Source organism: Salvelinus namaycush, chromosome 6 (assembly GCF_016432855.1).
Source record: "Salvelinus namaycush isolate Seneca chromosome 6, SaNama_1.0, whole genome shotgun sequence".
In the NCBI taxonomy this organism is placed as follows: domain Eukaryota; kingdom Metazoa; phylum Chordata; class Actinopteri; order Salmoniformes; family Salmonidae; genus Salvelinus; species Salvelinus namaycush.
In genome coordinates, this window is record NC_052312.1 from 7,587,176 (window position 1) to 7,602,732 (window position 15,557).

The window sequence follows — 15,557 nt, forward strand, 5'->3', positions numbered from 1 at the left end:
CTTTGGGTTACTTCTCCAACGCTCTTAACCGCTAGGCTACCTGCCACCTCTGGAAAGGACAGAGGGAAGGAGCAATGAGGGGGACAGGGACCTATAGGAGCTAGATCAACAGGCCAGGGTAGCTTCATGACGCAAACTAAAGCCCTCTGCAAGAGATGAATGTATCGATAAAAACAGTGTCCTTGGAATGACATAAATTATAGGTCTATACAAATATGTTAATCGTATATGCTTCTACTTGAGTCTGAATGAATCTGTGCAGTGGTAGCCCTGAGGGTTTCCTGTAATGGAATAAAAAGTGGTAGAAACAGGGAGAGGTGTGCATGCACGCACACACACACACACACACACACACACACACACACACACACACACACACACACACACACACACACACACACACACACACACACACACCTGTCTTCCCTTTAAAGGGTAAAGGTTTCGCCTTGCGCTTCTTAATTAACCTGGATCAAGGCCAACTCTGGCACCCTTCTCTTTGAAATTAAGTGCTCAACGACACACACACACACACACACACACACACACACACACACACACACACACTAGCATAACCTTTTGTCTGTAATTGCTGTTCCTGTCTGTTATCCAACTGTGTTTCGCATGAACCCGAGGAGAAATGGCGCAGAGCACCTAATGGCTCTGTTTGTAAAATAACAAATGACTGTTTTATTTCATCTATTTGTCACAGTCTTTCATTTCCTGTTAAATGTCGCGACAGAGTTCCAGTTCTGTCTGGTCTGTCAAAGATCCAGGAAGGAAAGGATACGATCAACACACACCTGAATATCAAAGTTTCTTAATAAGCAACTTACCCCTATACTGATCTAAGGTTTGTCTTTTCTTCAGTTAATTTGGGAATAAAATTCTGGTCCCAGATGTGTAGGTAAAGGTCACTTCTACCCACAGTTTATTTGTGATAGACCTCTGAGGGTTATAATAATGGAATGGCGATCCTTGAAACATTTAGTGCAGTGGTTCCCAAACTTTTTATAGTCCCGTACCCCTTCAAACATTCAACCTCCAGCTGCGTACCCCCTCTAGCACCAGGGTCAGCGCACTCTCAAATGTTGTTTTTTGCCATCATGGTAAGCCTGCCACACAAAACACAATACATTTATTAAACATAAGGAGGAGTGTGAGTTTTTGTCACAACCCGGCTCGTGGGAAGTGACAAAGAGCTCTTATAGGACCAGGGTACAAATAATAATATAATAATAATTAATCATTTTGCTCTTTATTTAACCATCTTACATATAAAACCTTATTTGTTCATCACAAATTGTGAATAACTCACCACAAGTTAATGAGAAGGGTGTGCTTGAAAGGATGCACATAACTCTGCAATGTTTGGTTGTATTGGAGAGTCTCAGTCTTAAATCATTTTCCACACACAGTCAGTGCCTGTATTTAGTTTTCATGCTAGTGAGGGCCAAGGATCCACTCTCACATAGGTACGTGGTTGCAAAGGGCATCAGTGTCTTAACAGCGCGATTTTCCAAGGCAAGAAACTGAGCGCAGCCCTATCCAGAAATCTGACAGTGGCTTCTGATTAAATAACATTTTCACAGAACCGCTTGTTGCAATTTCGAAAAGGCTCTCTTGTTCAGATATCGGTAAGTGGACTGGAGGCAGGGCATGAAAGAGATAACGAATCCAATTGTATGTTTTGGCCATTTCGGGAAAGTACCTGCGTAATTGCGCACCCAACTCACTCAGGTGCTTAGCTATATCACATTTGACATTGTCCGTAAGCTTGAGTTCATTTGCACACAAAATATATACAATGATGGAAAGACCTGTGTGTTGTCCTTGTTAATGCAGACAGAGAAGAGCTCCAACTTCTTAATCATAGACTCAATTATGTCCCGCACATTGAATATAGTTGCGAAGAGTCCCTGTTATCTTAGATTCAGATCATTCAGGTGAGGAAAAAAATATCACCCAGATAGGCCAGTCGTGTGAGAAACCCGTCATCATGCAAGCGGTCAGACTAGTGAAAATGATGGTCAGTAAAGAAAACTTTAAGCTCGTCTCTCGATTAAAAAAATGTGTCAATACCTTGCCCCTTGATAACCAGCACACTTCTTGTGTGTTGTAAAATCGTTACATGCCCATATCAATGCATAATGCAGAAAATACACGAGAGTTCAGGGGCCTTGCTTTAACAAAGTTAACCATTTTCACTGTAGTGTCCAAAACGTCTTTCAAGCTGTCAGGCATTCCCTTGGCAGCAAGAGCCTCTCTGTGGATGCTGCAGTTTACCCAAGTGGCGTCGGGAGCAACTGCTTGGACGCGCGTTACCACTCCATTATGTCTCCCTGTCATGGCTTTTGCGCCATCAATACAGATACCAACACATCTTGACCACCAAAGTCCATTTGATGTCACAAAGCTGTCCAGTACTTTAAAAATATCCTCTCATGTTCTCCTGGTTTCCAGTGGTTTGCAGAAGAGGATGTCTTCCTTAATTGACCCCCCAGAAACATAACGGCCATATACCATGAGCTGTGCCAGGCCCGCCACGTCTGTTGACTCATCCAGCTGTAATGCATATAATTCACTGGCTTGTACGTGAAGCAGCATTGTCCCAGCCATATCTGCGGCAGCAGGAAGAATTAAGTCCTCCACAATAGTATGGGGCTTGCCTGTCCTAGCCACTCTGTAGCTCACCATATAAGACGCCCCTTCTAGCCCATTCTTATTAATAGTATCTGTTGCTTTTATACATGTCTTACTACTCAAAAGTCATCTTTATTCTCGCTCAAAAAACTCCCGTGGCTTGTTTTTCAAATTGTTGTTTTGTTTATAAATGTCTGCGCAAGAATGAAGGTTTCCCGCGAGAGAGTAACGGTTAATGTGATTGGATGTTAATTATTTGACTAGGCTACCTGTATTTGACATTGTGTTGTTATTTCGCTGAACACTAGATGGTTTCATTTTATTTTTGGCAGCGAAACGAGGCTACTCAGGCGAGAGAAAAAACTCACCCAAATGTATAGCCCCATTAGAAAATATAAATGTACTGTTTGAAAACGTGAAAAAAAAATGGCCATGCAGCTCAATGAGAGAATATCCTCAGAGAGAGCTCAATGCATCACCCACAGGTATGGCCCGTCACAAATCTGTAGCGGTGAATCAGCCTTGAGTTACCACTCTTTGTATTTCTCTATTCAGTTGTTCCACAGCAGTACCATTCATCTTAACAGGGCACAGCGGTTGACCTGAGTGATATGCTTTAGGGCACACACAGCCCGGCACTGTAACTCAGTGAGATAAATACACCTACGCCTAAGGATGACTTATAACGCAGTGAGTTGGGCCATGACTGCAGTCTTATTTCACCTGCCTTCTCTTTGTTCAATTGGGAGCGAGTCTTGGGTCCCAAAAAGGCATAAAGTATCTGCCAGGGAATGAGGGAAAAGCAAAGAATAAAACCCATTTCCACTCTGTTATTCAGCTGAGATTACACCCAGCACCTTTACATCAAGATCAGATTATATTTTTTTTTACAATCGCTAGGACCCATTTCTCAATACTTAGGACTTTTTCAAAACTCTTCACACAGTTCTCCTAACTAACTTTCAGCTTGGCACGGCAGATCATTTCACATCCAAAATGCACTAAAACTACCAAAACACTTTATACATGTCTCAAATCAACACATTCTTCCATAACACAAAGGTTGTCACCCAACAAGCACACTTTGTCACTCATAAAACAATAAACAACACTAACACCAGGTAAACAATGTTTTCTTTTGTTAAATTTCTTTACAAAACAAGAATGACACCTCTCTACTGTTTAGAATTCACTGCAGTATATGTTACAGGAATGATGCAATATGCTTCAATATGTTTTATGTCATTTTTTGGCATTGAGTGATTCCAAAATACAATAATTTGTATATACACCATCCACCGATACAGATACAGTCGCAATGCTAGTCAACCCTGGACATCCAATGTGGCTCTTTTCCCAATCACATTCCTTCCTCGCCGCCGTGTTTCGGATAAGTTGAAACCAGCCTCATCCACAAAGATGAATATGTGGGGTGTTTGCCTGGCCTCAATCTCCAGAAATACAAAAACAATTACACAGAGGCTTTGCTCAATTTACTTCTGTAACGTGCAGTTCAGTCAGATGCCCTTGCAGACTGCACATCTTACCTGTTGTTTTGCCGGTAATGTTTTGCCGGAAATGTTGAGCGTTGCAGATTTTTTGTCTGCACTCTCAGACCAGCCTCTCTCATTGATAGATCATGATTTATTACAGGATCAATTATAGTAGCCCTAATCACATCTGAGATTACAGCTCTTGATCTTCCTCTCAGTCTTCTTCCACCACGCATACGTACTCCTCTCCCTCTCCCAGCCATTCTTCTTCCTCTGTCAGCCACTTCTCTCTCTCTGGCTGGGTCCATGTTTACATTACAGTACAGCATTATTCCTAAGATGTTCCCTTTTGTATAGATGGTAATGAAATTGAAAGACTAACACCTGGGCAGGTGTTCAGCTACAATGGGAATCAGCTGTGGTTGGTCTAATTGTTTTGATAGTATTTCATTTTTTAGATTTTGAATATATTTCAATACGGTATTACTGTAGAAATGTAGCAAATTGCTGTCTTATTCAATGTTGTGTTATACGGTATTAGGTTTTGAACTTAAGTTGAACAGTTTTGAAAAGACAATGTAAACATGTGCAAATTGGCCTGTAGGTACATAGAGTTTTGGTGGTGGTTGTGTTTGAGTGAGAAAATAATTCATGAAATTTGAAAGATGTAGTCATTGAATGCATTTTGTGTCAAAGCAATGAAAAATGATCCACAGTTTAGCCCACATAGACTGCTGTTGTGCTCACTGTGTGAAGAGTTTTGAAAAAGTGACCTAAGTATTGAGAAATGGGTCCTAGCGATTGTAACAAAAACTGTAATGGGATGCTTCCATGATTCATGATTCTGATTGTGTAAGCCACATACACTCATGACCATTTCAAGATGGTGTGTGTATGTGTGTGTGTGTGTGTGTGTGTGTGTGTGTGTGTGTGTGTGTGTGTGTGTGTGTGTGTGTGTGTGTGTGTGTGTGTGTGTGTGTGTGTGTGTGTGTGTGTGTGTGTGTGTGTGTGTGAGCGAGCGAGCGAGTGCGTTATGGGTCAGAGGAAAAAGCAACCATAACAGTAACATGATTCATTTCATCTTACCCCATGATGTGATTTTAAGCAATCTTAATCAACTCAGTTTCCAGCTCTAGGAGAGAGAGAACAACAATGGGTGAAATATACTCAATTATATGACATTTGAGTCGAGCCATTTGCCTCGTATCATTGACTGCTTTTCTCCATATCCTTCCACCAAGTGTTAGTTATATGAGAGGGGCCTCGTCTCCTCACTCCTGAGGAGCGTATCACTACTCCTGATGGAACTATCTGGAAAGGGAAAGATGTGACGAGAAGAAATGTGCCACAGGTGCAATAATAACAAGACAAGCAGAGTGGAGACTCAATGGGGAGGGCAAAACAGAGGGATAAAGAGATGAATAGAAGATGGGGAGGTAGCAAGAGAGAGTGGGTAGGGGGATAATGAGAGAGGGAGGGAGAAAGAGAGGGAGAGGGGGAGAGAGAGAAAGAGAAAGAGAACGAGAAAGAGAGAGAGGTAGAGAGAGAGAGAGAGAGAGAGAGAGAGAGAGAGAGAGAGAGAGAGAGAGAGAGAGAGAGAGAGAGAGAGAGAGAGAGAGAGAGAGAGAGAGAGAGAGAAAGCAATACACACACATGAACAAATAAATGTACCAATAAACACACAAATACATGAAGGAATGCATGTCCACACACACATAAACAAACACACGCACACACATCCAAACCTCTGAAAACATACAGTGCCTTCGGAAAGTATTCAGACCCATTCCCCTTTTCCACATTTTGTAATGACAAAGCAAAAATAGTTTTTTAGAAATGTTTGCAAATGTATTAAAAATAAAAAACACATACGTCATTTACATAAGTATTCAGACCCTGTTCTATGAGACTCGAAATTGAGCTCAGGTGCATCCTGTTTCCATTGATCATCATTGATAAGTTTCTACAACTTGATTGGAGTCCACCTGTGGTAAATTCAATTGATTGAACATGATTTGGAAAGGCATACACCTGTCTATATAAGGTCCCACAGTTGACAGTGCATGACAGAGCAAAAACCAAGCCATGAGGGTCGAAGGAATTGTCGGTAGAGCACAGAGACAGGATTGTGTCGAGGCACAGATCTGGGGAAGTGTACCAAAAAAGTTTGGCAACATTGAAGGTCCCCAAGAACACAGTGGCCTCCATCATTCTTAAACGGAAGAAGTTTGAAGCCACCAAGACTCTTCCTTGAGCTGCCGCTGCGCAATCGCGGGAGAAGGGCATTGGTCAGGGAGGTGACCAAGAACCCGATGGTCACTCTGACAGAGTTCTGGAGTTCCTCTGTGGAGATGGGAGAACCTTCCAGAAGGACAACCATCTCTGCAGCACTCCAACAATCAGGCATTTACGGTAGAGTGGCCAGACGAAAGCCAATCCTCAGTAAAAGGCACATGACAGCCCGCTTGGAGTTTGCCAAAAGGCACCTAAAGACTCTCAGACCATGAGAAACAAGATTCTCTTGTCTGACGAAACCAAGATTGAACTATTTTGCCTGAATGCCAAGCGTCACATCTGGAGGAAACCTGGCATCATCCCTAAGGTGAAGCATGGTGGTGGCGGCAGCATCTGTGGGGATGTTTTTCAGCGGCAGGGACTGGGAGACTAGTCAGGATCAAGGCAAAGATGAACGGAGCAATGTACAGAGAGATCGTTGATGAAAACCTGCTCCAGAGCACCCAGGACCTCAGACTGGGACAAAGGTTCACCTTCCAACAGGACAACGACCTCTAAGCGCACAGCCTTGCGTGGCCCAGCCAGAGCCTGGACTTGAACCTGATCAATGGGAGAAACTCCCCAAATACAGGTGTGCCAATCTTGTAGAATCATACCTAAGAAGACTCGAGGCTGTAATTGCTGCCAAAGGTGTGTCAACAAAGCACTGAGTAAAGAGTCTGGAAACGTATGTAAATGTAATATTTCAGTTTTATATTTTTAAGAAATTAGCAAACATTTCGAAAAACCTGTTTTTGCTTTGTCATTATGGTGTGTAGATTGATGAGGGGAAAAAGAATTTAATACATTTTAGAATAAGGCTTTAATGTAACAAAATGTCGAAAAAGTCAAGGGGTCTGAATACTTTCCGAATACACTATAGCTTGGTAAGAGCTTCATAAGTGCTTCATAAGAGCTTCATAAGTGCTTCATAAGAGCTTTGGGAAACCATATAATCACAACCAAATCATGTTCACCTTCAAGGACACAAACAGGTCCTAGCAGTCTTGCCATCCTCAGCATTTTAATCAGTACCTCCCAGTTGCCAAAACACTGTAAAGTGCAAAACACCTGACGTCACCTGAACCAGAGAGCCTCAATCGATCCGGAGCAGCACCCTTGGAATGGGTCCCAAGGCATTACTAATGGATCGATCGCCTCATCCATAATTAACCCTTGGCTGACTGTTCTCTGTCAGCAACGTATTCAGGAGGAAGGCAAAGTGTTCATTAAGGTCAGTGTAAGCACTTTCTTCTATAGCACTCTAGAGTAGCTTTATGGATGTCATTCTCTGGCGGCGTCCCCAGTGGTACACTATTCCCTACATAGTGCACTACTTTTGATTCACCGTGTAGTAGTGCACTATATTTTGGGAATAGTGTACTATGGGCCCTGGAGTAGTGCACTATATTTTGTGAATAGTGTACTATGGGCCCTGGAGTAGTGCACTATATAGGGAATAGGGTGCTATGGGCCCTGGAGTAGTGCACTATATAGGGAATAGGGTACTACGGGCCCTGGAGTAGTGCACTATATAGGGAATAGGGTGCTATGGGCCCTGGAGTAGTGCACTATATAGGGAATAGGGTACTACGGGCCCTGGAGTAGTGCACTATATAGGGAATAGGGTGCTACGGGCCCTGGAGTAGTGCACTATATAGGGAATGGGGTGCTACGGGCCCTGGAGTAGTGCACTATATAGGGAATAGGGTGACATTTACGACTGAGCTTCTGTCAACAGTAGACCACTCAGCACAGAGCCCGGGGTCATAACGCATTGTCCAGTGTGTCCACTATAGAGTGGGTCGATCACAGTTCATTACATATGATGATTGGGATTTAACTTGGCGTCTATATAAATAGTATGGAGAAACACTTCTCAGTAATAGACTGCTATGATGGTCTCAGTCTTCGAGTAGTCTATGGAGCAGAGAGATATTGATGTTTTTTATACCTCCAGACCCAACAGCTCCTCACCACACAGCCTGGCCCCAAACAGACAGAGAGTAAACAGAGAGGAGACCCTCCCCATCCCAACGGCTCCCTCATTTTCTTTCTCTCATTCTCTCCATCGCATCTCTATCTGTTCTCTGATATGTGTCTGTTCTTTCTTTCTTTTTCTTTCTCCCTCTGTTTTCTTCACCTCTGCATATCGAGACAATAGATAGAGGGATGTGGGATGTTTGTGGAGGGATGAGAGAAGGAGAGAGGGAGAGGAGAGAGGGAGACAGTGAGAGGGAGACAGTGAGAGGGAGACAGTGAGAAGGAGAGAGTGAGAGGAGAAAGTGAGAGAAAGGTGAGATGGAGAGAAGGAGAAAGGGAGATAGTGAGAGATGGAGAGAAGGAGAGGGAGAGGAGAGAGGGAGACAGTGAGAGGGAGAGAGTGAGAGGAGAATGTGAGAGAAAGGTGAGATGGAGAGAAGGAGAAAGGGAGATAGTGAGAGAGGGAGAGAAGGAGAGTGAGAGATGGAGAGAGCAGGGCGGGGATACTGCTAGCCCCCCTCACCCCTGTCTGGCCTTGTCTCTCATTTTATTGAACAAGAGATTATTCCAGACAGACAGATGAGGTACCAAACACACACACACGCACACACACACACACCCAGACACACACACACACACGGATGCTCGCCTCAGCCAGTGGAACATAATCATATTGTGTTGTCCTTTAGAATGGAGACAGTAAGGATGTGGAGTTGGAGACTATTGAACATGACGAGCACATACAGACGTAAAACAGAACTTTCTCCCCACTCCTTTTAACTGGTGAAGATGAACGGTGAACCGGAACACCTGAAGGCACTTAGTTCTGAAGGCCCATCCTCTGTTAAACGCCGCCAATTTGTCTGGGGAGTTATTCCGACGCAAATCAAAGAGGACACTCAAGCGGCCCAGTAATTCTGAGAGGGCGGTCGATGCCTCTTCTCCTATTAGGATCGACCAGCAGCTAGCAATCACAGCATCTGTGAAGTGCAGCGTAAACTCTGTAATATCTCACTTTCCACCTTCCAACCACGGGAGTCGAATATCTCACTTTCCACCTTCCAACCACGGGAGTCAACTATCTCACTTTCCACCTTCCAACCACGGGAGTCGAATATCTCACTTTCCACCTTCCAACCACGGGAGTCAACTATCTCACTTTCCACCTTCCAACCACGGGAGTCGAATATCTCACTTTCCACCTTCCAACCACGGGAGTCGAATATCTCACTTTCCACCTTCCAACCACGGGAGTCGAATATCTCACTTTCCACCTTCCAACCACGGGAGTCAAATATCTCACTTTCCACCTTCCAACCACGGGAGTCAAATATCTCACTTTCCACCTTCCAACCACGGGAGTCGAATATCTCACTTTCCACCTTCCAACCATGGGAGTCGAATATCTCACTTTCCACCTTCCAACCACGGGAGTCGAATATCTCACTTTCCACCTTCCAACCATGGGAGTCGAATATCTCACTTTCCACTTTCCAGTATAGGACGAGTCAACAACATTATTTGGTTATGAGTTAACAGAATATGAACTTTGAAAATTGAGATTTTCCCTGCACAGTTACTTTCACAGTGATGATGCCTCGAGGCTACGTCTGCTAATGTCTCGTTGCACCTGGATGGCTGGTGAGGCTGATCCAATAGGATAGCATGGGGGGGAAAGGACGTTTCATCAGGTAGCTAATTAGACCATGTTCAGTCATTATTTATGTATTTCTTCAGGTCTTAGTTATATCATTTTATGATGAGATTTTTTGAATGGAAATGTTTATTAGACATTTACTTGATTATGATTGCCAAGCCGATCAGAAAGAGTAGGAGGAAACAGAGTGATAGAGACCGGAAACTGGAGATCACAGCGTTAGCTTGCTAGCTACCCTGTTGAAAACAGAGATTCATTTTCTAACCATAATCCTGATCATACAACAAGCATACGAGTGTCAGGGACAAACAGAGGTGAAAATCCCAGAGTATTTGTTTCTTTCCACTGTAACAATACAACGACACCGCAGTACTGGAGACGCCCTTGAACTGCAGGACAGCAGCCAGAACAAGAGATCACACTTTATTCATCAGAAAATGACACCCCCCCTTCATCAGCAAACAGATTAACTGTCTCTTTCATCTTGAAAAGGGTGTGTGTGTGTGTGTGTGTGTGTGTGTGTGTGTGTGTGTGTGTGTGTGTGTGTGTGTGTGTGTGTGTGTGTGTGTGTGTGTGTGTGTGTGTGTGTGTGTGTGTGTGTGTGTGTGTGTGTGTGTGTGCGTGCGTGCGTGTGAGAGTGAGAGTGCGTGAGTGTGTGTTACTGGAAAGTACAGTTCTCAGGGCTTTTAGACCAACCAGGGTATTATTTCAAAGACAGGGAATCAATCAGAAAGTGAAGACTTAACAGTAAAAATGAAAGGCGGAGATTAGAGAGCTTCAAAGGCATCGACACAGGAGAGCCAACAACTCACCGTACCGTAGTGCTATACAACTGTTATAACTTTACTGATGTTCTGATCTCTCTCTCTGTGGGTGTGTCTGTGTGTCTCTGTGTGTGTCTCTGTGTGCGTGTGTGTGTGTGTGTGTGTGTGTGTGTGTGTGTGTGTGTGTGTGTGTGTGTGTGTGTGTGTGTGTGTGTGTGTGTGTGTGTGTGTGTGTGTGTCTGTGTGTTTCTCTCTGTGTGCGTGTGTGTGTGTGTGTGTGTGTGTGTGTGTGTGTGTGTGTGTGTGTGTGTGTGTGTGTGTGTGTGTGTGTGTGTGTGTGTGTGTGTGTGTCTCCGTGTGTGTGTCATTGTGTGTGTGTGTGTGTGTGTGTGTTTCCGTGGGGCATAGCACTGTAACACATTATAACTGCAGCATTGTATCAGTCTTAAGCAGACAGCCTCCCTCTGAGTCAATTGCCCTGCGATTAGGAGAGTCAGACAGCACAGATCAACAATCTGATAGACCCATTACTCGGTCACTGGTGCTGCACAAAGGTACCGCTGGGAGGGAGGGATGGAGAGAGGGAGGGAGAGATATATAGGGGGAGGGGAAAGGAGGGTGAGGGAGTGTATCAATAATTCAAACATTGATTCCTAATCTGCCAACTGGAATCCAGAGTTCCACAGAGAAGGGAAAAAACCTGGAACCTAATGTTGTACATTCAGCGTTAATGTGATTCCATCACCACCCTTTTCCACTTCTACGTAAAATCCATGTAGCTCTTTAAAAAATGCTACATCTTAGCATCTCATGACATCGGCTTCACCTAAATCTCCATTGATTTGTCTCTTTTCATTCGCTACACTTAACAAGAAGATTAATATTTAATACATGTTGAAGTCCATCCTCTAGCCTATGAGTATAAGCCTGAGATACGGCAGAGATGGAGAGAAGAGAGCGAGGGAGAGAGAGAGAGACTGACCTCAACCCAGTCTCTTAGAGCGTTCACAGTCAGTCCACTGACACCCCTATCAGATCACATCAAAATCACACTCTACTTGAACAGAGCTATGCTCAATCATAAGGCATCAAAGCCAAAGGAACTGAATAATATTAAGAAACAATATAGATGGAAGGAAAGTAGTGTGGAAATCTACAAAAAAAACTGTTAGGCAACAACAAATTAAATCTCTTCTAGACAACTTCATGGACAAAATGTTACACTGTAATAGTGAAGGTGTAAGCTTAGCAGTAGAAAACCTAAACAGTATATTTGACATCTAAGCTTCCCTATCAAATCTAAAATTGTCAAGCAGACAACCTAAGAAAATGAACAACAATGACAAATGGTTTGATGAAGAATGCAAACACCTAAGAAAGAAATTGAAAAAGCTATCCAACCAAAAACAGAGACCCAGAAAACATGAGCCTACGCCTTCACTATGGTGAATCACTAAAACAATACAGAAATACACTACGGAAAAAGAAGGAACAGCACGTCAGAAATCAGCTCAATTTAAATGAAGAATCCATAGCATCTAACCACTTCTGGGAAAATTGGAAAACTCTAAACAAACAACAACACGAAGAGTTATCTATCCAAAACGGAGATGTATGGATAAACCACTTCTCCATTCTGTTTGTCTCTATAACAAAGAGCAAACAGCAACAGCAAAAACATATACATGATCAAATACAAATCTTAGAATCAACTATTAAAGACTACCAGAACCCACTGGATTCTCCAATTACATTGAATGAACTACAGGACAAAATACAAACCCTCCAACCCAAAAAGGCCTGTGGGGTTGATGGTATCCTAAATGATATGATCAAATATACAGATAGCAAATTCCAATTGGCTATACTTAAACTCTTTAACATAATCCTCAGCTCTGGCATATTCCCCAATATTTGGAACCAAGGACTGATCACCCCAATCCACAAAAGTTGAGACAAATTTGACCCCAATAACTACCGTGGGATATGCGTCAACAGCAACCTTGGGAAAATCCTCTGCATTATCATTAACAGCAGACTTGTACATTTCCTCAGTGAAAACAATGTACTGAGCAAATGTCAAATTGTCTTTTTACCAAATTACCATATGACAGACCATGTATTCACTCTGCACACGCTAATTCCCAAACAAACAAAACAAAACAAAGGCAAAGTCTTCTCATGCTTTGTTGATTTAAAAAAAGTGTTCCACTCAAATTGGCATTAGGGTCTGCTACACAAATTGATGAAGTAGTGTTTGGGGAAAAACATACAGTATAAAAAAATCCATGTACACAAACAACAAGTATGCGGTTAAAAATGGCAAAAAACACACACGTTTCTTTCCACAGGGCCGGGGGTGAGACAGGGATGCAGCTTAAGCCCCACCCTCTTCAACATCTATATCAACGAATTGGCGAGGGCACAAGAACAGCCTACGAGAATCTAAAGTCAAATGTCTACTGTTTGCTGATGATCTGATGCTTCTGTCCCAAACCAAGGAGGGCCTACAGCAGCACCTAGATCTTCTGCACAGATTCTGTCAGACCTGGGCCCTGACAGTAAATCTCAGTAAGACAAAAATAATGGTGTTCCAAAAAAGGTCCAGTTGCCAGGACCACAAATACAAATTCTATCTAGACAGCGGTGCCCAAGAGCACACAAAAAACTATACATACCTCGGCCTAAACATCAGCGCCACAGGTAACTTCCACGAAGCTGTGAACGATCTGAGAGACAAGGCAAGAAGGGCCTTCTATGCCATCAAAAGGAACATAAAATTCGACATACTAATTAGGATCTGGCTAAAAATACTTGAATCAGTTATAGAACCCATTGCCCTTTATGGTTGTGAGGTCTGGGGTCCGCTCACCAACCAAGAATTCACAAATGCTTGAAGAGCAGAATTAGTCCGATACCCGCTAATTATCAAAATCCAGAAAAGAGCCGTTAAATTCTACAACCACCTAAAAGGAAATGATTCCCAAACCTTCCATAACAAAGCCATCACCTACAGAGAAATGAACCTGGAGAAGAGCCCCCTAAGCAAGCTGGCCCCTAAGCAAGCTGGTCACCAGGATAGCTACACAATTAGACCCAACCAAATAATGAGAAAACAAAACCACTGTGACCCAAACTTAAGGAAATCTTTGACTATGTACAGACTCAGTGAGCATAGCCTTGCTATTGAGAAAGGCCGCCGAAGGCAGACCAGGCTCTCAAGAGAAGACAGGCTATGTGCACACTGCCCACAAAATGAGGTGGAAACTGAGCTGCACTTCCTACATCCTGCCAAATGTATGACCATATTGGAGACACATATTTCAAACAAATCCAATTTTGATCAACTCCCATATCTACTGGGTGAAATATCAGTGTGCAATCACAGCAGCAATATTTGTGACCTGTTGCCACAAGAAAAGGGCAACCAGTGAAGAACAAACACCATTGTAAATACAACCTATATTTATGTTTATTTTCCCTTTTGTACTTTAACTATTTGTACATCTTTACAACACTGTATATTGATATAATATGACTTTTGAAATGTCTATTATTTTTGCACTTCTGTGAGTGTAATGTTTATTGTCCTTTTTTTATTTCACTTTATTTTATTTGTTTATTATCTATTTCACTTGCTCAGGCAATGATACGATGATGATGATTATATTATTATTATTATTTTACTATATCATTATAATATTATTAATATTATTATTATTATATATTATTATTATTATAATAGTATATTTTCTTATTATTATATTATACGTATTATTATATTATTATTTTAAAAGAGGAACACTTGGAGGCAGGTTCTTATGGAAGCAAAATCATATCTAGATGATCTCAGTCAAACACACACACATGGACCCACCCTTGTCAGTTTGTGACAGTAGCCTCCACCCTAACAAAGGTGGGAACAACAACAGAAACACACTAGAGAAAAAGGGAAGGAGAGAGAAAGAGAAAGAGAAAGAGAGAGAGAGAGAGAGACAGAGAGAGAGAGAGACAGAGAGAGAGAGAGAGAGAGAGAGAGAGAGAGAGAGAGAGAGAGAGAGAGAGAGAGAGAGAGAGAGAGAGATTGTTACTTGATATATTTCCAATATCCAAAACAACTAACCCCCAACACACACATACACTCCTAACTGCACCTGCAGCCTCCTCAGAGCGGTGAGCGCTCCACACCAGATTCACAGACCTCAACCTCCTCCTGGACCCTTCAGCCTCTGGAGCTCCAGCGCTAATCCACCACTAATGCTAACAGGCTAACCAGGTCAGAGGTGTGTCAGCCAGTCCAAGTTGTCCATCTTTATTTTACCTTTTTGGGTCTCTTCCTCCTCTGGCCAAGCCCATTGAGCCTATCCCCAGCCTCCATCCGGTAGTGGGACTGAGAGTCCTCGCTCATCCTCTACCACCAATCCAACCACTCACTCACTTTCTTTTCCTCTTTTTCTTTCTGTCTCTTTTTTCCTCCAGTGAAAACCACTGAAGTGGCGCTCTTCAGCTCTTCTCAACCAGCAGAGCTCTCTCTACCCAACCTCCCTCGGTTTTCTGTAGTCCACAGTGACCGTGTAGCGACCAGCCAGGGACGGGGGCGTAGTAGAGCGAGAAAGAGGGAGGGGGGCAGGAGAGTGAGGAGCAGGGTGGGAGGGAGGGGGAAACCACAATGGTGTTGCCATGGCAGCAGCTGCCACCAATGTTTATCTGAAGAGTGTGTGCTGGCAAACCAGATTTCTCCCA

The 15,557-nt window shown here is 43.1% G+C and overlaps 1 protein-coding gene across 1 annotated transcript in view; it reads right to left on the bottom strand.

Annotated features, from left to right (window-relative positions):
- Positions 1 to 15,222, bottom strand: part of LOC120049577 (ankyrin-2-like) — a 192,541-nt gene extending 177,319 nt beyond the window's left edge. The window contains exon 1 of the mRNA XM_038995864.1: positions 15,136 to 15,222. Coding sequence (XP_038851792.1) covers positions 15,136 to 15,222 — 87 coding nt within the window. The remainder of the gene's footprint in view (positions 1 to 15,135) is intronic.
- Positions 15,223 to 15,557: the final 335 nt, after the last annotated feature.